At 41.6% G+C, this 21,415-nt stretch overlaps 1 protein-coding gene across 6 annotated transcripts; it reads right to left on the bottom strand.

Moving 5' to 3' along the window:
• Positions 1-1,055: 1,055 nt before the first annotated feature.
• BRD9 (bromodomain containing 9) lies at positions 1,056-21,335 on the bottom strand. Of its 6 annotated transcripts, none has more exons than XM_082194886.1 (17): positions 21,167-21,335; positions 19,628-19,848; positions 18,204-18,336; positions 17,288-17,348; positions 16,537-16,649; positions 15,653-15,759; positions 14,305-14,420; positions 11,501-11,633; positions 10,057-10,132; positions 8,553-8,648; positions 7,791-7,923; positions 7,321-7,432; positions 5,259-5,297; positions 4,732-4,803; positions 2,873-2,975; positions 2,566-2,733; positions 1,056-1,896 (listed from the first exon to the last, which is right to left on the bottom strand). In XM_082194886.1, the coding sequence occupies exons 1-17, from the start codon at positions 21,279-21,281 to the stop codon at positions 1,799-1,801; spliced, it is 1,896 nt and encodes a 631-aa protein (XP_082051012.1). In that variant the 5' UTR covers positions 21,282-21,335; the 3' UTR covers positions 1,056-1,798. The 6 variants fall into 6 exon arrangements, with proteins under 6 accessions (XP_082051012.1, XP_082051014.1, XP_082051013.1 ...); XM_082194888.1 differs by having other exon boundaries at positions 14,305-14,417; XM_082194887.1 differs by having other exon boundaries at positions 17,288-17,345.
• Positions 21,336-21,415: the final 80 nt, after the last annotated feature.

Genomic DNA, 21,415 nt, shown 5'->3' with positions numbered 1-21,415 from the left:
CCAAATCTGCACTGAGTAGTTATGCCACCAAAAGAAAAGTAACAGTTCCTTATTGGTAGGTTAGTTCAAATAAATATGTGAAATTCAGGCCCTAGCAAAGTCCTCTTGGCACTGTGATCCCACCCTCCCCATCCCCTGCATTCTTATTTCTGTTTCCTGTGCACTAAGCTTTCCTGGAGTCTAGCTTCCTTTCCCTTTGCTTATCTTCACCCTTAATGCTACCCTGCCTCTTTTAACCACATTGGTTGTTTTCTCTGACAGCTTCTTCCTCAGCCTGCCCTCAAGCCGGAATTTCATCATTTAGGCCTTATCCAGACTTTCTTTTGTACCATGTTTTCCAGGCACAGGTCCATGCTTTAAAAGCTGTTTCTGAGCAGGGTTTTGTTTTTCTTTTGGTTCCAGTACTTTCTCCCAGAAAACCCACATTTTAATTCGAACAAACAGCAATTAATTTGAACAAACAGCAATCTGCAGAAAACTTGCTTAGAGTCCTTTAAAGCCCAGACCTATACCTAGAAACACAGCACAAAAGGGAGTCTTGAATTAGCTCTCAAAGCTGTTCGATGTATTAACCCTAGTCAAATGCTAAACTAACAAGTTCTGTTGTTGGTGCTCCCCTGAGCTTGGTAATTGTTTGGGAACATTTTGTGACACAGCATTAGCCTAGAAAATTGGGATCACCACAAGCAGAAATCAGATTTGCTATAGGACTTCACATGGTCAAAGTTTTAAAGCAATTTTTAATTTTTAGTTCTCTTCACTCATTACTCATGTGTAGAGGACAAGCAGTGAAAGGGACTGCAGGGCTGTATATTTAGCCCCATCCCAAAGTTTTGCTGCTCCTTTTCTCGCTGCTGTTGGTGTACTGGACAGAACTGCTGCAGTGGAGAGACTTTCTCCCCCCATAGTCCACAACTCTAGTTGATCACTTTCACCACACTATATTTTCCATGTGTAAAGTGTAAAGAGAGCTATAGGCAGGTCTGTTTCTGGTACACCAAATTTCAAGTTAATGAAGAACTGGAGAACTAAGTACCAAGAACACCAGAGCACAATTGCATTGATGAGTTTTATTCATATTTACAATATTGTTAATGAACAACAAAATGATTCTAGTTTATCCATAATATAAATTGTTTTAAAAAAGTCATTTAGTGTCAAATTTCAAATTCTTCATTTAAAATTTAAAACGTGTTAAAAATCTAGACAATTTGGCAAGGGCTGAACTTTTTAAGCTGTAAATCTTCAATATTACTATTGAGGATCTGGACTGTATATAACTTTTAATGTGGCCATCTTTGCAGTGAGCAACTGGAGGAAGAGAAGGAGAAAATAGAAAGACAACCACGGTTCTGAAATGTCTGGGTAATATCTAAAGTCAGTCATAGAGCAGAGTCACCTTGGTATTAATAGGTCTCTGTGACTAACACTGTATCACCACTGGAAAAAATGTTCCTCCTATACGGCCATAGCGGCACACTAAATAAAAAAATTTTAAACAATTGACAGCATGATAAACAGCTGGTTAGCATTTTTTAAAATATAAATAAGGTATCTTAAATACGTAATTTGAGATTGCTTCTTCAGATCTATTGTACACACCTAAAATACCGTTTAAATGGTCCAAATACCATGATATATAAACCCAAGTAATATTTACAAATATGCATGAGCATTATTATTTAGCAATCTTCATACAAAATGAAAAGGGCAAATAGAAATGCATGCTATTCGACAAAACTACATAAATTGTTTACACAGTATACAAAAGCACAAAATAAATACAATATATGCAAGATTAATTATTGGCATTTGTAGGTTCTGGAGACTGAAGAAATTCATAGGGGTCATGGACCATATCTTGTTGTTCTCCTACACTTAAGTGAGAAGGGCTTCCTGTGGAAAACAAGGAGAGGGCCAGAAAGGATAAATTAACAAGTTTGAACAGTTCCATACACTCAGGAAATATATTCACAGTGCAATTTTATGCAAGTTAACCGAGTTCAGTTAAATAGGTAAATGATTATAGTTGGTGGATTTTAATCATGTTCTCCATCAATGATTTTAGAAACGTCAACTTTTCATTACATTTGTGGCAAAACCCGCCTATCTACTTAGTCCCTTCTATTAGAAGTGTGATTGATGTTGGGTATGAGCAGACACTTCCTGCGGTGGCCCTGAGACTTGGAACGAAAACATGTGTGAATTTCACGTTCTCATAACATGAAATCCATCTTTGTAAAATTGCTTTGGGGCTGTTTTATACTGCAAATAGTTTTTACTTAGGTTTTTGCGGCTGTTTAATTTCTAGTAGTGATTGAAAGGTCAAATGTATTCAAACAGAGGATTTTAAATTGAAATAAATCACAGCAATGGTCCTATCTATCAACCTATTTGTATTTGCATCCTGCCCTCCCAAGACCTTATGGGGCAATCTCATCACCACTGTAATTATGTGATTGTGAATACTGTCAATGCAGTCAGTATCTTGGGCATCTCACAAACTATTCAATTTTAAGTGGGACTGAGAAGGCTCAGGAGCTCATGTTGTTCAACCAGATTTACCTAGGTGGTGTTGATCCCTTTCAGAAGCATTGGAGAGGGAGCTGAGGTTAGAGGACGGTCTGGATCCTACTCTGTCAGCCTGAGCCTCATGAAGGTCCTGCAGTAATTTGGTGGTTTCATCCAAGTGTAAATGATTGTCCTCATGATCAAGCTCCTTCTTTACTTTACCTGAGAACAACAACACATCATCTGTGGCAAAACCATGTTAGACTAGGCCTAGAAAAAAATTTGATTAGTGGACCAAACTGCATATCATACACTACTGAATCATACTTTCAACACTGAACTACTCTAAGAACATGCTTACCCAATGAACTCAACATGGATATATCAAGGGACACGTCTGAATATGGCTTCATAGACAAAAAATCCAAAACGGAACTAGTATTGTCTCCAATGGCTTCCCCAACCTGAAAAAAGAAGAGAAAAATGACAGCTACACAACGTGAGTAACTGTTAAATATGGCTGCTACAGACACGACTCCCCTCTCCAGTAGAAGCACATTATCAAGCAAGGCTAAGAGCACCCTTCATGACTTTCACTGGGAAGTCAAATGGACAAACACTGGTGACCATGTTGAAAACGTGTACTGCATGGAGGAGAAAATCTTAATTTTTACATTTAATCCTGGCAGCATTCCAAAAAGGATTCACTGCTCTCACCCAATACCATTGTTTACTGGTTTAAGAAGGAACTCCTAGGATTATCCTCACATCAAAAAGGAGGTTGTAGAACTGGGAAAGGTTCAGAAAAGGACAACTAAAATGATGAAGGGGATGGAACGTCTCATCTATGATGAACTGTTACAACATTGGGGGCTTTTTAGTTTAGAGAAAGAGGGCAGAGAAAAGTGTTTCTTCCTCTCTCATGACACTAGAGTATGTTAACATCCAAGGAAGCTGAATACTGAAAGATTCAAGACAGGCAAAAGAAAGTGCTCAGGCAATGCATAGTTAAACTACGGGGTTTACTCCCACAAGACGTAGTGATGGCCACCATCTTGGATGGCTTTGAAAGAGGATTAGACAAGAGGATGCAAAGAAGTCTGCTTCTGAATGCTGATGGCTGGGAATCACAGGTGGAGGGAGTGGTGGTTCTGCTCAGTCCTGTTTGTGAGCTTTCCCTAAGCATCTGGCTGGCCTGATCCAGCAGGCTGCATTCCCATCACAGGAAACCATTCACTGTGACTCTCTGAACTGCAGCTGCTTTACTCCTTCCTGCAAGGGCTAGGAGGAAACCAACTATGACCCCTGGGCTTAGCGTTAGATCTGAACGAGGGATCGTGTTTTGTTTTCCTCAAACAAAGCATAATTGGAAACCCAAGAATGAACCTCAGCTTATCATGGTGGTTTGCTTGAAGCAAAACTAACCACAATTCATAATGGCCAACATTCTAGAGTTCAAGGCTGCATTTCTTCATGACAAACTCAAATGCAAAAGTGTGCAAGCCCAAAAAGCAGGTGAGGTTATATTTTTGCCACTTAGCTCAATTTAGTAGGCATCTGTGTATTCTGGATGTTACCTGCCACCCCTATCCTCCAGTTAGCAGTCATCATAATGAATGAAAATTAATATTGTGATAAAGATCAAATAAGTTAATAAGCAGAGCACCCTCTCCCAACATGATTTACTAAAGCCTTTTTGCATGGTTTGTAATACTCACGATAAACTGAAATAAACAATTACTTAATTGTGACAGCAACAACCACGTCAAGTGGCTTTTTAAAGATCACCCACAAACTGATGTAAAGATCTAACAATGCTCTCTAAGATTTGGATGTGAACATTTCAGGCTGTCCAGCTGCATGCTAACTTACAGGAAGCAATAAGGGGAGAGGCAGGAGAAGCATAGCTCTGATCAAACGCAAGCCCTTACGGTGTTACCAGAGTTTTCCAATGAAACCTTAATCTGCCCAAAGGAGCAAGGGCGCAGCAGGACAGAGGCAGAAGTTGCAGCAGACAGGGACAACACCACGGATGCGGCTGCAGCCGGCCCGCCACCTTCGTCTGATCAACTTCTCCAACCACGTATCCCTGCAGATCCCACACTGCCAAATTTGGTACAGCCATAAAAAAGCTGGGGGAGGGGCAGGGGCTGGATTAGGCCTGTGGTCTGGTGGTTCACCAGGCCGTTTAAAAGGCACAGACTAAACCAGAAATCTTACCATACTCTGCTTGGAGGCATCTGGGCAAGTATTGCGCAATTTGTGTTCTTCTTTTATGAGGACTGGTGGAACCTTAAACATCAAAGCACATTCAGATTGTTGGTAATTTACAATCTGTATTCATTTTCCATTTGACATCTTTTATTTTACACCGCCAATGAAGTAACAAGAAGAAAATGTAAGTTTTCAATATGGATTTTTTCCCCTTTGGTTCTTAAAAACAAATAAATACAAAATGAAAGGAAACAGAAAATAGTACAGAAAACCCAATTTAAACAAATCTTGAGGTTTCTGAAATATCTAAGTTATAGTGATTCTATGATTTATGGAACACACTGATTGCAATTCTTATTTCTGTATTTACTGTAGAATTAGAGAATTGTAATGCACTCAGTCTAATCCCATGCAACACAGGAATATCAACTAAAACATATTTCAATCATATTCCCAGGGCGGTTTCCAAGAAAAAGCACACTATTACATATGAACATGAAGGCTGGTTAAAAATAAAATGTAATAGGACTTACTTTGACTTCATCTGGTGGCTTCACTGGAATGTTTCTCCTCTGAAAACCAGAATATTAAAATGGTTCATTTTTCCTGTTTCTTTTTTTGAGTAAAGCACACTAATGGTTTTATGTGACCAAGCAGTGAGCTGGTGCATGATGCTCAAAAGTACACCAATCTTCTTGCCACAATGTGGACAAAACAAGCCAGAGTCTGCCTTGCTTTGCTGCCTGCACCCAGGTTTGTTTTATTCAAACCAACCACGAGAACTGAAGAACAAACCTTGGTTACTGCTGACGGGTTTTTCCGCATGAAATAAACCATGAGCCTTGGGGTTTGGTCAACCCAACAAATCAGATTCTGGCTTGTTTTGTCTGTGATGTCGAAGACACAAGGAAGAAGTGGCATGGGCACATCTGAGCTGTGTACACCAGCACGTTAAACAGTGGTTTAATGCAATGTGCAAACCAGGCCAATGAGAGAGACATCTGCAGAATAAACAGTGTTTCTATTGAATCAGTCATAATTTGGATTTACTTTCAAACTAGAAATATGGGGCAGTGAAGAAAGAAGATAGGGACAAAACCGTGCTTCTTTTGAGTGTGGACTAATACAGACCAACTTTTTTTTTCTTAAACACAACAAGCTTTGAGGATCTTCAAACAAAACAGAGAGCAATGTTCATAGAACCATAGAATCATAGAGTTGGAAGAGACCACAAGGGCCATCGAGTCCAACCCCCTGCCAAGCAGGAAACACCATCAGAGCACTCCTGACATATGGTTGTCAAGCCTCTGCTTGTTATTGTTCTGTTATTGTTCTTTAGTTTATTTGAAGTGTTTATACCCCTCCTTTCCAGCGATCAGTGTCCATCAGGAAGCAGTTATGGGTGAGATGCAGTGTCATGCCAGCATATGCAAGGGAAATTCTGTTTCTGCTACTTCCCAACCCCCCAATCTGCTCTGGAGGGTTCCCCAACCATGGGAGGAAGTGGGGACTGTGTGGCAGAGACAGTGCTTGTAGGCTCTGCTGGGCTCAGGAGTTTTCCACCAGCCAGAGCCCCTATCATACACTGCCAAGCAGTGTTTGGATGCAGTTTTTTATGCTGATGGGGACTGCTCCCGGCACAAAATGGCAGTGTTTAATTGTTTAGGTTGCTTTGCGGATCATTCTGCTCCGTTATGAGCTTGTTGAATTAAGGTGCTGGAACTTGCATCAGCTGAAGAAGAATGCAGTAGGCTAAGTCAGCAAGGTGAAGAAGTAATTTTTAATAAATAATTTTCAAACACTTTTTGCTGATGTTCACCGTATGGTTTCTATTATCCCATGAGCCTCTGAGAAACAGAGAGACACAAAGAAAAAAAGGGGACACTGGAATGGACATGTCAGAAGTAGACCAAACCCATGGGAGTGAAGGACTGCTCTAAGCCCAGCACCAACTGAAAAGACAGGGTTATCCCATTATTAAAGCTAAGCAACAAAACCAATATGCAAGTCACATTTGGTTGTGATGCCTTGGTTACTGTAGAAAAGGTATGTATCACCGTTAGCCAGGAATTAAGAAAGGCATTCTGAACAGGGAGAGGCCTGCTGAACCTTCGGAGTTTGTAGACAATATATATGGTTGCAAAGTTTTTACCAATTAAAGGCATTCCACATGACTGAAAAAATGTGCTTCATTAAATGCAACTCTGTTTTATGATAAGATATTCATCTTTTTGCTCTTTCCTTCCAGCCCCACACCTGTCTCAGGTGATAGAATTAGGAAGAAAAAGGACAGGCTTGCAGTTCCTTGTTTGCAAGGAAGAAGTACAACTAATCAACCCTGCCACTTTTATTATTTTATAGCCTCTCTATGCTAGATCTGAAGGGGATGGTTTGTCAAGACAAGGATTTGTGTAAGGTGTTTAAACAGTGTAGCCATGTTCATGAGTTCCAGAAAAGGCTTTATGGGCTTCAGGTGCTGCCACTCACCAATTCTACTGCACATAATTTGAAGATTTTAATAAAAATACTTTGAAGGGGGAACTACTGATCCCACACTAACTGTGTTAATTGCATCTCTGCATAATGCAGACCTACCTGCTTTAGCTGATAAATAATTTTGGAATGATCTCCACCAGTGATTTGATCCAACAAGTCATCCACTATTTTTTTGCTGTAAATTCCAGAATCCTTCACAAATTCCTGCAAACTAGAAGATTTGTGACATAAGTCGTGACAATTCAGTCGGCTGCATATATATTTGTAAATTAAACATAAGCACTGCAAAAAGCAAAACACATTTTGGTTTTGAAAAGCTGTCTTCCGTGGTTCTTCAAAAAAGTTGTCACCCTGATGGAATTTGAAGCTACGAATTTTTGTATGCCATTTATTCTTGCTTCCATGTGAACTATTGTTCTTCTTTGTATATCCTAATCTTAAGCTTCTGTGCTGGTGTTGTGGTCTGTTGCACCAAGATGGAAAGAGAGTATGATATGGATGACAGACAAAAGTAAACAAGCAATTAATATAACTATATAAGAGTTCAATGTGCACGACAACTTCTTTACCTTAGGGCACACTGGATCCCAGTTTCATCTCCATATGCTGAATACAGCAGTTCCATTTCATCTGCTTTCAGATCATGAAAGATAGAATGGTGCTGCATCGAAAGTGCTGTATTAGCATTTGAAAGGAACGTGACTGGAAATATAAGAAAAATGTGTTTAAAATCCTCTTCTCAACCTCGTCCCCTCCCAAACCCAACTGCATTTCTTAGGATTTGTTTACAGATCCATGTATATCTCTTGATAATGCACGTGTGAATCACACCACAAACAGAATTGTAATAATCACCTAGCTTTGACAATCATATATTGGCGTATTAAATTGAGATACAAACAAACTTATTTGTTTGTCTTCACTCTTCCCTTTGCAGTGTGAGGAGGCAAACCAGGAATCCTCTAAATTAACCATGGTTTTCTATTAAGCCTCAGCTGGAAAACTATGGTTTCCAGCTTCAGAACAAGCCAAGATCTTAGAAAAAAAAAGTGGTTTAATATTCTCCTGGTTCAGAGAAAACAAGGAACTACATTTAATTAGAGACTTCTGGTTAAACTGAAGTATGAGTGTCCAAACATGACCAATTACTTCTCCCAACATGATTTTTTTTTTTTACTTGTTTGGTTTAGATATACAGTCAACTAATCAAGTTCTGAAAACAACTAGTTAACTGAAATCACCTTCTTAATACTATTCGGTTCTGAATGAATGGTTTAATATGAGGACAAATGATTAATCCTGAAGACACGATATTTAGTTGCCTTAACTACCTTTGTGCCTTCTTTCATCTTTGAAGCCCAGGGCTGTGAAACCAGGTAATAACTTGCTTGACAAAGAACTCAGATCCACCGGATGGGTTTCCTCCTCTGTATTAAAAGGAAATGTGCATTACATTTATTTATGTAACTAATTTCTATCCTGCTTTTTAAGACACAATGTTCAAAAGGCAATGAAAAACACAAAAGAATAATTATAATTAAGATAATAATCCATTTTATTATATGAGACATGCCCAAGGCATCATGAACCACATGGTTGATTTGGCATGGATCTTCAACACATTTTACAAACCTCTAAAATCAACATCAGGAACACATATAGATAACATTCCTGAGTATGGATTTTTTTTATCACACTCAGCATTTATTATGTATTTTAGTCCATACACTGTATAAACAGACAAACACAAGTCAAGTTCCTCACTGATGTGCATTTTTTTCTTCAACTGAGTAATAGTAAGGCGTGAGATGGCGTCATTCCACTACAATACATGCAGGCCTCTGGACTTTATTGCAATTTCAGCCTCTAGTTTATTTGGCTGTGGAGCAGGGACCAGTAAACAGGGAGAGGCAAAGAGGAATACAGATCTTTTTCAACACCACTGCCCAGACCATTGGGTCTTTTTCCTTCTGTCCAAGAATGTCTTACAGCCCACACTGTTGTATCACAGACTGGCAATTCATGTTTTAATTACTGTATTTTTTGCCCTATAGGGCGCATCTAGTTTTTTTTGGGGGGGGGGAAATAAAGGAAAAAAAAAATATTTCCCCCCCCCAGGCGCAGGGCTGGGGAAGCCCGAGCTTCCCCCGACCCCAGAACAGGCTGCTGTCCGCAAGCCTTGGGAGCCCAGCGGGAAGTCGCACTGGGCTCCCAAGGCTTGCGGATATCTGCCCGAAGCCCGGGGTGCGCTCCACTGTGCTCCCTGGGTTTCGGGCTGCAGGCTGCTGTCTGTAAGCCTCTTGCTCTCCAGACTTCAGCGAAAGCCTGCATTCGCCCCATAGGACGCACACACATTTCCCCTTCATTTTTGGAGGGGGAAAAGTGCGTCCTATAGGGCGAAAAATACGGTAAGCTGATGAAGATCAGGTCAAAAAAGTAGATGATGCATTTATGCTAATTCAAATAAGAGTTTAGAGGAACATCACAGGTATCCAGTCAACAATAAGTTTCCTTAGTCTTTTTTTAGACACTACTGACAAATGAAGCTTCATTTTGAAGCTATTTGTAGTATTAGCCATAAACCTTCCACTGTGCCTGTATTAGACATCCATTTTAGCTTAGGATGAGTTGCAAAGTGTGTATTTCAGAATACACATCTTACTGTAGTGTTGCAAACATTTCAACACATATCATTACTGCTTCATATATGTTTGGGTTGTTCAATCTAAGATGGAAGCACTTCAGAGCAAATTTAAAAAGAGAACCCAGCCACGCAGCAATAAAAGGATACCTACAACTTTAAACAAAGCTTGCAAAAGTTAGCACAACAATTACCTTCTGCTTCTGGATCTGATGGATTGAGTACGCTGAAGACCAAAGACCCATCACCATTCTTTTTCAGGTAGCCTATCTGTACTTAAAAAATATGGCAGAAATAGAAATTATTTTTACGTTCACCAATCAAAAGGAAGCACCTATCCAGATTTTAAAACGTCAGATCCTAACAGTTTGTCTGCGCTACTGAGATCTACAACATTAGCACTGCCTCTTTTGATAGCATGTTCCCGAGCTTTGGTGACAACTGAACCTTATCTCCTTAACGCCTTTATTCTCTACTTTATTCACCTATGGTTGCTGTGCAGAGCCTATGCACAGCTGTGGCGCTTAAGACAGAGTGCAGCCTCCCCCTGGGCCACTCAACACTCACATGCTGGATGTGTGCCTGGAATGGGAGTTTACAGGTGCATAATCCAGTATGAATAAGCGCCTTTGAAAAAGCTGCATCATCTTTAGCCTGTTTTCATAAGTGTGTTCAGAGCATTAGTGCTTTTAATATAAACACCTGAATTGTTTAATATGCTAGATTTTATTCATCAGAAGGATACAACCTTTTATTTTTATCTTCCCATAGTGCCATAATGGAGAACTTTATCAACTTTTGGTTGCCCCAATCTGGAGTATTACATGAAGCTATTTAGTGCATTATTACTTTTATATTGTCCTTTTCTTCCAAGAAGCTCAAGGTTCATACTCCTCCATCACTTATTTTATCTTCACAATGATCTCATGAGGGAGGCGAAGATGAGAGATTGTGATAGGCCCACTGATTAAGCTCTGAACCCTCACCTCCCAGGTCCCATCCTGACAGCACTCTGGATCCATTACCGGTAGTTTAAATAACTAATACTATTAACTTATTACCATTATTAACTTATTAAAAGCTCGGGGGGGTGGGGGGTTCACCAAGGCAGATACCGAGGAACTAATCCTAGGTGACACTTCATTTGTGTTATATTGAAAGTGGGGACTGGAAACTGTGCTCTGGAAATTTAACAGCCATAAAGCAATCACATGTGAAACTTAATTATTAAATTTATATACCGCCCTTCATCCAAGGATCACAGTGTAAAAACGCAAAACACAGTTTAAAAGGCCAGAGATGGTTTAATCAGCCAAAGGCCTAGGTGAAGAGGAATGTTTTCACTTGGTGCCTAAAAAGATGTAATGATGGCGCCAGGTGAGCCTTCCACTTATGGGGAGTCACTGACTGCAGAAAAGGTCCGTCCCCATGTTGCCACCCTCCAGACCTCTCACGGAGGCAGGCAGGCATAGGAAGAGTGCCAGGTCTGGGTCACTTCACACGGGAAGAGGCGGTCCTTGAAATACAATTAATGTATCAGATGCCACGCAAAAAATGCTTATTCAATCTGATGAGGACATTGTTTCTGGCAATGTTAAGCAGAACGAAATAATGGAAACTTGGATCAAGCAGCACGACCTTGCTGTTTGGGAGACATCGACTGATCCGGTCCCGAGCTTCATCTGCTGCATGTTCCACCAAAGCCAGAACGTGCTCTTCAGCAGTGCTGTCGGTCAGGCTGCACGCATTGCCTTCTGGTTCAAATATGCAGCTACAAACAAGTTACAAGTTGTGCAATAAATATGAAATCATGTCTACTTTTCTCCAAGTAATTTCTAGGCAACAGATTATGACTGTGAACTAATTGTGGCCATTCTCCAGGGTTAATCAGAACTTTCTTATTATTATGTGTATTAGACACAGGCTCCGCTTACCAAATACAATGTGTTCCCTAGAAATCATTTGTTAGGTGAGGGGTTTGCATAACAAGTTCAGTTTCCACTGATTCCTGCGGTAAAATTAATGATCTCCATGGTTTCTTTTGCAGCCAACCAAGAGAGACATAAAGGAGAAACTGATTTGTCCAATCTCTCCCCACACTCCATGGTTTCTGCCCCAAAATGCCTGCCACACTAAACAAACAAGTACAGAAGGGGGCAAACTCTAGCTGTTCAGATGCCTGTGCATGTGTAGTGAGGTCTGGGCATAATTCTTTGTGTTCTGATACGTGAATTTGTAAATAGCAAGTAGGCTGAAAGCGAGACATGTGTGTACCATGTCATTTATGTACACTTTTTATAGGCACGCAAGGGATTATACAATGTACACTATTAGCCCGTGCACAGCTTTTTGTTTCAGCTTAAGAACCTAAGAATTGCATTGCTGAACCACAAGCTCCAACTAGTCTAACTTTCAGTTTCCAACAAGGAACAGCCTGATGTCCCTGGGAAAACAAGCACAGGATAAAGGAGGTGTCCGTATCGCAGTCCTAATTCTCTAAAAAGCAGGTCTCACTTCTGCCTACGAGCCAAGAGGAATTTGAGTCTGGATCCCATTACATCCTAATGAGAATTATGTCTCATTTAGCAGATTTGCTGCGGCATAAACTGCCCACACTGTCAGATACCTTGTATATACTCCCCAGCCACCCCCCTTTCCTGCTTTTGTCTTAAGGGGTGATTGGAGATACGCATTTCTCCCAACTGCAAGGTCAATAAAAATCAGTTGTGTTGTTTACAAAAATCATTTTTTCTTCAGCCTTCAGTTAGAAAAATAATTTTGTTTAAGGTGTAAGTAATCTGACTTCAAATACAAGTTAACATGCTTAAATGAATATAGTACTTCTGCTTTTAAAACAGAATCCATGACCATCTTATCAAACATTAACTCAAAGAAAGATTTTCTATGTAAAAGAACCGTGGGGGAAGATATCTGTCTTATGTTGGCAAGCATTAAAAATATGGTGCAACAGATGACATATTTATTGTGCTGTTCCCTATATAGGCAAATATTGTATTTGTATCCATTATTTCGGGACGCGGGTGGCGCTGTGGGTAAAAGCCTCAGCGCCTAGGGCTTGCCGATCGAAAGGTCGGCGGTTCGAATCCCCGCGGCGGGGTGCGCTCCCGTTGTTCGGTCCCAGCGCCTGCCAACCTAGCAGTTCGAAAGCACCCTCGGGTGCAAGTAGATAAATAGGGACCGCTTACTAGTGGGAAGGTAAACGGCGTTTCCGTGTGCGGCTCTGGCTCGCCAGAGCAGCGATGTCACGCTGGCCACGTGACCCGGAAGTGTCTCCGGACAGCGCTGGCCCCTGGCCTCTTGAGTGAGATGGGCGCACAACCCCAGAGTCTGTCAAGACTGGCCCGTACGGGCAGGGGTACCTTTACCTTTACCTTTATCCATTATTTCACTACTACTACTGGACACAAGTTCAGCAATTTAAAGTCTTGATAGCTTCAGAGGAGGAGAGAAAGGGAGTGAAGTCCATGCTTTATTCTCCTATATAAACCATAGACATGCTTAACTTTGCCTTGTGCTGGGAGTGGGAAGGGAATGGTTCCAGAGCATGAAGATGGTCATTTAAAAATATTGCTCTGATGGGCCAGAAAACTTCACCCACTTTGAGCTGCAGAAGGAAAGCAGTGGGCTGCAAAATATGCCTTGTAGGGCAATCATCAGTCCCCATAACACAAAAAATAGGATCTTACCCCCTTTTATAAGCCCAGGGAGTGCATTAAAGAGGAGGCCACTGCTGGCTTCGGGGGAAATGGCACCACTGCCTCCCACAGCAGTCAGGTCAGCAGCAGCTACAAGACAGCCTGAGGGCAAGTTCAAGCTCAGGGAAGAATCTGCAATGTAGCCAGCATCACTGTGCACTCAGAAACATTATGGGAATTAATGGTGCTCTTGGAGGGGCAACTGGAGGGTATTGGGATCTGAGAAGACAACATCACAGAAATGGCCTCTGCTGTGTTAAGGCTGAGGCAGGGCACAATGAAATTATTAAGTGCCTCAAAAGGAAAAAAATGAGCACGTCTACTATCTTTATTGTACTTTTTGCACTGTTCTACAATCCTTAAATAAGTGCAACTTTTACTGCAACTTGTACGGTTGCCTTACAAATGAAAATCAAAACATGTCTTGTTTGGGTCACAGTAAAACGCCAGAGAAGTGAACTAAGATTCATCAACAGTTTGGGATTGGTTTATCCAAAACTAATTTGATACTCAAATACCTCAACAGCTGCCTGACATACCCCCCCCTCTCACACACACACACAACCTGCAACACTTTGGAAAATGTGTGGCTGCAATGGGGGGAAATATCTGTGACTGCCCAAGTACGCTGAAATCTCAGGAAACTCAAGCCTGCTTCATATCAGCACAATTCCAATTTGTAATTAAGATGCACCAAAGAGCAAAGCATTCCATCTGTATCATTACCTAATAACTTCTTTACTTGGCTTTTTGGATTTCTTGGTAGTCTCTACGTGAACAGGAACAACTTCGGGCACAGGTTCCTCAACAGCTGGGTCTTCGTCGCCCAAAAGAGCTGCCTGCTGAGAAAAATCCATGTCCTGCATAAACGACATGCTGCGCTTCAAAGCTAACAGCCGTTCCTAGAATTAGAAAGGACAGAGCAGCAGGGACTTTACACCTTTCCCTCATAGCCAAGGTGCTATGATGATGGGATGGGATGGGAATGGCCATGGCTTTGTGCCTAAGAGCTACACCTTCAATGATGATGCAACATGATTCAGTCATGGCAGCACGACACCAGAATATCTGCAACCTAGGAAAAAAGACCATCACCTACCTGCAAAGTGGAACTTACCACAATCTTCCTGCAGAACAGGCTAGAAGCAGTAGCTCATGTGATAAATCAGTTGTTTGACTGCTTTTAATATGGTACTAGTACACCTTAATGTAAAGTATACATAAATCCATCTCCTACCTTAAGTATTTCCCTTTTAATGTGTTTCTTTCTTAAATTTTAGGTGAGGAGGGAGGGGAGGGCCTGTTTTCTGCTAAGAAGGGGACTAATAGGATTTATGAATTGTATTTCATAACCATAAAACATTTCAACAATGTTTTAAAGGAAAGCATGTTTCTATACATCACCTTGATGTTTAACATGCTTGGCTTTCCAAAAGAAGATTCAGAATTTATTTATTTCTCACTTGTCAACAACTTAAGCAAGTCCAATGAACTTAAAAGGTAATATGGAAAAATTTGCTTCCATGCTGGAAGCTTCTGTTCAAAGTCTCCAACCTGAATCCAAATCTTACCAGTGTTATCTACCGTAAAAGGTGAGCGATTTAAAATGGAAATGTCCTTCTATATAACATGCTATGGGAATGTCATATTTCTGTAGGAGTGCAGAATGTGGTACTGGGCACAGAATTCAGCTTCCTCATAATTTCAGTTTTTCATTTCTTTCTTTTTTAAAAGAGCAATGTGACTGTAAGCATTTATGTAAAAGTGTGTGGCCAATGTCTGGTGACTCTTAGAAACCCATGCGGTATCTAGTGGCAACAGGGGGTGCTTCAATATCCTACACAGCAACTTCTCCCTTTCCATACCTAGAAGCTGAATATATTATGCATTTTTCCCTAACAGTGCTTTATTTGTATAAAAGTGCAGATTTACTGCTTTTTTTAAATAAGCCCAGGGCATCAGAATACAGCAGCCACATTATACAGATTAATGAAATAATCCTTCACTTTGACCCACTAGAGTAGTTTAATGTGCACATTTGGTCTCATCATGTTCACTTTCATAGCTGTCTTACTTTGCTCATCATCTTAAAGCCTGTATGGAGAATCTTCTTGGCCAGTTTGTAGTACACAGTGTCTGGTCTGTTGTATGTCATTGCGTTGTCACACATCAGCTTAAAATCTGCCTGAAAAACATGAACATGGGCATTACCACATTTTGCAGTTGTGCAGTCACAGCCGTGCCAGGCCAAATTCAACAGAATGTTAAAATGAATAGTACAGTTGGTGAATATCAACCAACTATTTCTCAGGTAACTTGTAAGGGGCCCTGGGTCCTTTCGGTTTCCTAGGGCGAACAATGAAACCAGAAAAGATTAGATCACAATGTTGCTGCACTAGGACTTTCAACTAATTTAATTGATCAGGGCTTTAACATTTATGCCAAACTTTGCAGAGCACCTTGCTGTTTAACACAAGGAGCTGGCTGGTTCACTGATATTCTCCCTCACAATCTGTGATCTGCTAAAACAAGTACAGCCAGTATTGTATTATGGCCTTTCAAGTGCTTGGTAAATCCTGCTTTTGTTGTCCGAGGCAGGCAATAAAAACAGGAGATTTACTGAGCCCCTTCTGCACCATCATATATGTGTCCTGGGCTGTGCTTGTCTTAGTAGCTTCCACAGGCCTCTCCATGTTATGCAGGGATCAATGGGCAACCCCCCCCCCCGACACCTGCACTTAAAACCACAGACCTTTGTTGTGCACAACCTGCTCTGGGGGTATCACATAAAAATCATGTGACTTTCACACTGGAATAACGGGATTGCTGCCCACTCATAGGAAATGCTAGATAGAAGCATTTCTGGAGCTATTTACATGATCTACCACCCCTATTGACCAAATATAATAATTAGCAATTCACACTGTGAAAGGTTTTATCAAATCTCTATTAATTCACCTTGAATTCTGTTACTGACTTGTACTCGTTTGCTGCAATTTTTTCTTTCATAGTGCCAAAATCCATAGGATGCTTTATTATCATGGAATATCCAGGAGCAATGGCATCCGTGACTGGAAAAGCAAAAAACCCGTGAGGATCTTTCCTATAAAAGGGAAGCACATACATATAGGGAATGTTATATTTGGGGATAAAATCATGTATGTATGTGTATACATGTGTGTGTGTGTGTGTGTGTGTGTGTGTGTACACCCCCCAAACACCTATGTAAAACAAATGCCATTTTTCCATCAGTCAAGAACCACCACCTGTCTTGCTTCATTAAAAAAGGGAGGGGGAAGCATTTTTATGTTTTTCCGTATTTGGCAAAATGTGTATTCAAAGCGATGAAGGGCAGTATAGAAAGGTATTCATAATAAAATAATAATCAGCCTGTTTGTATACAGCTTGATATCTGAAATGCATGTGACTTCAGGACTTTCTGTATTAGCAAGAAAGTTCCTGAAGGATAAGCTGTATAGAAACATCTGTATATACCAACATGAGCTGGTGCTAAAAGTGAGGGGGCATACAGATCCAGCACTCCAGCGCTTTAGCACGTCTATCTACACATCTTACATTATTGAGTACCGATCCTAAACTAATTAGATATTATTAAGCAGTGATGTGGGTTTTCCAGAAAACTTTGAAACACATACAACTCCCCATTTGCGTGGAGGTTGCGTTCCAGGTCATTGCGCATCATTCTTACCTCTGTAACTGGCGAAGAAAATGTTCCAACAATTGCTGAATAGGTGTGCTCTCGCTTTCTGCTATAATTCAATGTAAGGAAAAGCAAATGATCACTCCTTTGAAAGTTCCTGCCATCTGTATATCACAGCTCTAAAACGGTAAAGATGCTATCGCTACAAAATAATATACCGTATTTTTCGCCCTATAAGACGCACTTTTTGTGTTATGCGGGGATCAGTGTGTGCGTCCTATGGGGCGAATGCAGGCTTTCGCTGAAGCCTGGAGAGCGAGAGGGGTTGGTGAGCACCGACCCCTCTCCCTCTCTAGGCTTCAGGAAGCTCTCTGCAAGCCGTGGGAGCCCGCAGGAGTTCCCCCGGGCTCCCGCGGCTTGGGCAGAGCTGCCTGCACCCCGAAGCCCCAGCGCGCTCAGCAGTCGTGCCGGGGCTTTGGGTAGCTCTGCGCAAGCCGCGGGAGGGCTCCCCCGGCTTGCCTCTTATCCCGACGCCCCGGCGCGCTGAGCAGTTGTGCCAGGGCTTTGGGTAGCTCTGCGCAAGCCGTGGGAGGGCTCCCATGGCTTGCGGAGAGCAGCCTGTTCTGGGGGGGGAAATAAAAATTTTTTCCCTTTATTTCCCCCCCCAAAAAACTAGGTGCACCTTATGGGCCGGTGCGCCCTATGGGGCGAAAAATACGGTAACCACGATTAATCCTGGTTTTTTGGCATAGGACAGTAAAACACACATTACATTCTGTGGGTGGCCTTTCTGAAAATGATAGAGGAATATTAAGGCTAACACAAGAATCCTATGAATTTCTATCCACATGAATAAACTGCATCCTTAACCAAAGAAGGGGCTGAGAGCAAACAAGAATCCGAGAAGTGTTTTCCTACGCTATACAAATCTTTATATCAGTTTCAGATGTCACTGACAACGCACCTGGCTGTGTTCTACAGGCCCGGACTGGACGATCGGAGGGTGGCTCAACCTCTACTTTCTTTCCAGGATCAAAGTCATCTGTTTCACCCTCAGTATCACATTGTTCTTTCTCCCTTTTTCTTTTCTTCTCTTCCTGAAACCAAAGAAACAGAAATGTAAAAAAAGACAGTCAATATAACCTCTTCAAGTACAAATGAAAGAATAACATATTCACGCAAAATCATCACTGAAATTAGTCTTTTTTGACATTAAAAATTCAGGATACTTAGCAATGGGAAAACAGACTCCAAATGCTTAGGAAAACAGGATCTTTAAAAAAAGTACATGGGTTATTTCCATTTGCCATCCTGCTTTTATTTAGCTATTTTATTTAGCTTACTGTTTTTGTATGTACTGCAAGCCGCCCAGAGTGGCCGGGGAAACCCAGACAGATGGGCGGGGTATAAATAGTAAAATTATTATTATTATTTGTTTTGTTGTTGGTTTTCAAGAGTGTGTTGGAAAATGGTTATTCAAAATTCAAAGAGCTGCTCAAGAAACAAGCAATCTACATAAAGTAGTAGCACTAAGTCATTTAGGGCTTTAAACGCTAATGTGAGCACCTTGAATTGGGTCCAGAGACAAACTAGTAACCAATGCAATGGATTTGAAACAGGGGGTATAAGAATTCTAAAGGAAACCCCAGGCAGTAATCTTGCTGCTGCATTCTGGACCACTTGAATATGCCAAGTTGTCTTAAAAAAACAGTCTCACACAGCATACCTTGCAATAATCCAATTGGCTTTTATTGGCATAAATTTAAACAATAAAATAATAAAATCATCAAAAGTCATCCAAATACACTGATAATCCAAACACATACAATATATAAAAGACTAGATAGCCACCACTAAATAAATCAGGAAACTTTAGCTCTAGCTTTAAAGATCTCATCTAAATTCCCCGAAACAATCTTGGTAATTTCAGTAGTATCACCCCTCAACAAATATTAGATTACAGACTCTTTGTAAATCAATATTTTAAGATGTAAGGGAATCACTAGGTGATCTCTGTGAAGGGTGTGATGTATTATATCTGGTGGTTTCTTATTACAGGAGCAGAATTTGTTCTGGAATGGGATTTTGAAACCTTCTGAACAAAACAGATGAGGCAAATGCATTTCGATGAGCTTGCATAAAAACTCAGCGATGCGATGGAATATTTAAATTATAAAAGTAATTAGGCGTTACAATGGAGTTTACTCTGTATTCTGGACTCTTAAAAATTCTCATCCTCTGCCATTGCTTCACAACAGTTGTAAGGACTAGCTTTAAAAGCTCTGGAGTTGCCACAAAAAAATGCATTTGTTCAAACTGATAGTTTTCATAAGGTAACATTTTAAAGCTCTGACCAGTATCTCTGAAAATAAGTCAGTGACTCATTACCTTTCTCTTCCGTCTCTCCTCATCATCAAGATGCTTTTCTTTCTCTTTGTCAGATTTCTTCTTCTTCTTCTTTTTCTTCTCCTTATGTCGCTCTCTCTCATGGTCTGATCTATCATCATAATAACTGGAATCGTGGCCTGATCCTGAAAGTTCTGTCACTTCACTTCCACCAACTTTCAACACCAACTTCAATGGCTTCTCCAAGGGCTTATCCACATAATCTAAGAGGGTGACGACAACAGCAAATAAGTGAAAAGCAATAAATAAACAGTATCAAACTAGTGCAGCAAACATTCAGCAGGAATGCTGATCACATAAGCCTTATTCATAGGAAGGTGTAAGAGATTATGATGCTAAAAGCATGTCTGAAGCAAATGTGCACCGATATCCTCTGTCAGGAAGAAGGTGGCACCTACCCCCCTCAACAAGTGTGTGAGAGAAAAACAACAGTATTTTAGCCACCCAAAGTGGCTAAAAGCAAGAGAAAGTTTATTAATTTATTATAGCATAAATGGTTTTGTGTTACTTACATAAAAAGATAAAAGGTAATGGACCCCTGACAGTTAAGTCCAGCTGAAGACAACTCTGGGGTTGTGCGCTCATCTCGCTTTACAGACTGAGAGAGCTGGCGTTTGTCCGCAGTTTTTCCGGGTCATGTGGCCAGCATGACTAAGCCGCTTCTGGAGAACTAGAGCAGCGCACGGAAACGCCGTTTACCTTCCCGCTGGAGCAGCACCTATTTATCTACTTGCACTGGCGAGCTTTCGAACTGCTAGGTGGGTAGGAGCAGGGACCGAGCAACGGGAGCTCACTCCGTCATTTATTTGTATGCCACCTTATAGAATCATAGAGTTGGAAGAGACCACAAGGGCCATCGAGTCCAACCCCCTGCCAAGCAGGAAACACCATCAGAGCACTCCTGACATATGGTTGTCAAGCCTCTGCTTAAAGACCTCCAAAGAAGGAGACTCCACCACACTCTTTGGCAGCAAATTCCACTGTCAAACAGCTCTTACTGTCAGGAAGTTCTTCCTAATGTTCCTAACCTTTACGGAGTTCCTAACCTTCCTAATCTTTATGGAGTTCAGATAAAAATAACATGCTTGGCAGGGGGTTGGACTTGATGGCCCTTGTGGTCTCTTCCAACTCTATGATTCTATGAAATATGGCATAACAAAAGTAGGCATAAACAATAAATTAAACATTAAAATACGCAAAACCAAATTGAGCGATTTCCACATAAAACGCAACAAAATGTAAAATAAAGATGCCAAAAAACCAACAGCAGCAGCCCCTCCCCCCAATGGAAAACCCGACAGGATGCCCCAGCCCTGCAGCGGGGGGGGGGGAGGGGGCTTGGGCTAAAAATGCAACAAATGCATAAATAATTGGGGGGGTGGGGAGAGGAGGAAATGGGCGGCTTCTGGCCTCCCTGACAGTGTTGTTGTGGGGACTGAGGAACTGGGGGAGGGAGGGGGGGGAGAAATCAATGAAGAAAGACATAAATCAATCCAGCGCGCCCTCCCTTCTCCCACCCACCGTCATAGGCGGCGCCGCCGCTTCCTCCCCCGCCGGTGGCGGCGACGACGGCCGGGGCGGGCGCGGACCTCCACTCGGCCTTCTCCGCCTTGTGCTTCTTGTGCTTCTTCCCCATAATAGCCGCGACTGGAGGGCAAGAGGCGAGGCAGGAGGAGGCGGAGGCTCCGCGCTCAGGGGGAAGGGGCGTGACCGGAGGTGACGTGAGGGCCCCGGCGAGGAAAGAGGAAGCACTTTCCCCCGCCCGCCAAG

The sequence above is a fragment of the Podarcis vaucheri genome (genome assembly GCF_965113315.1).
Source record: "Podarcis vaucheri genome assembly, chromosome: 13".
NCBI classification, from domain to species: domain Eukaryota; kingdom Metazoa; phylum Chordata; class Lepidosauria; order Squamata; family Lacertidae; genus Podarcis; species Podarcis vaucheri.
Note: the sequence above shows the minus strand (reverse complement) of the source record. Positions and strands in the feature narration are given on the sequence as shown.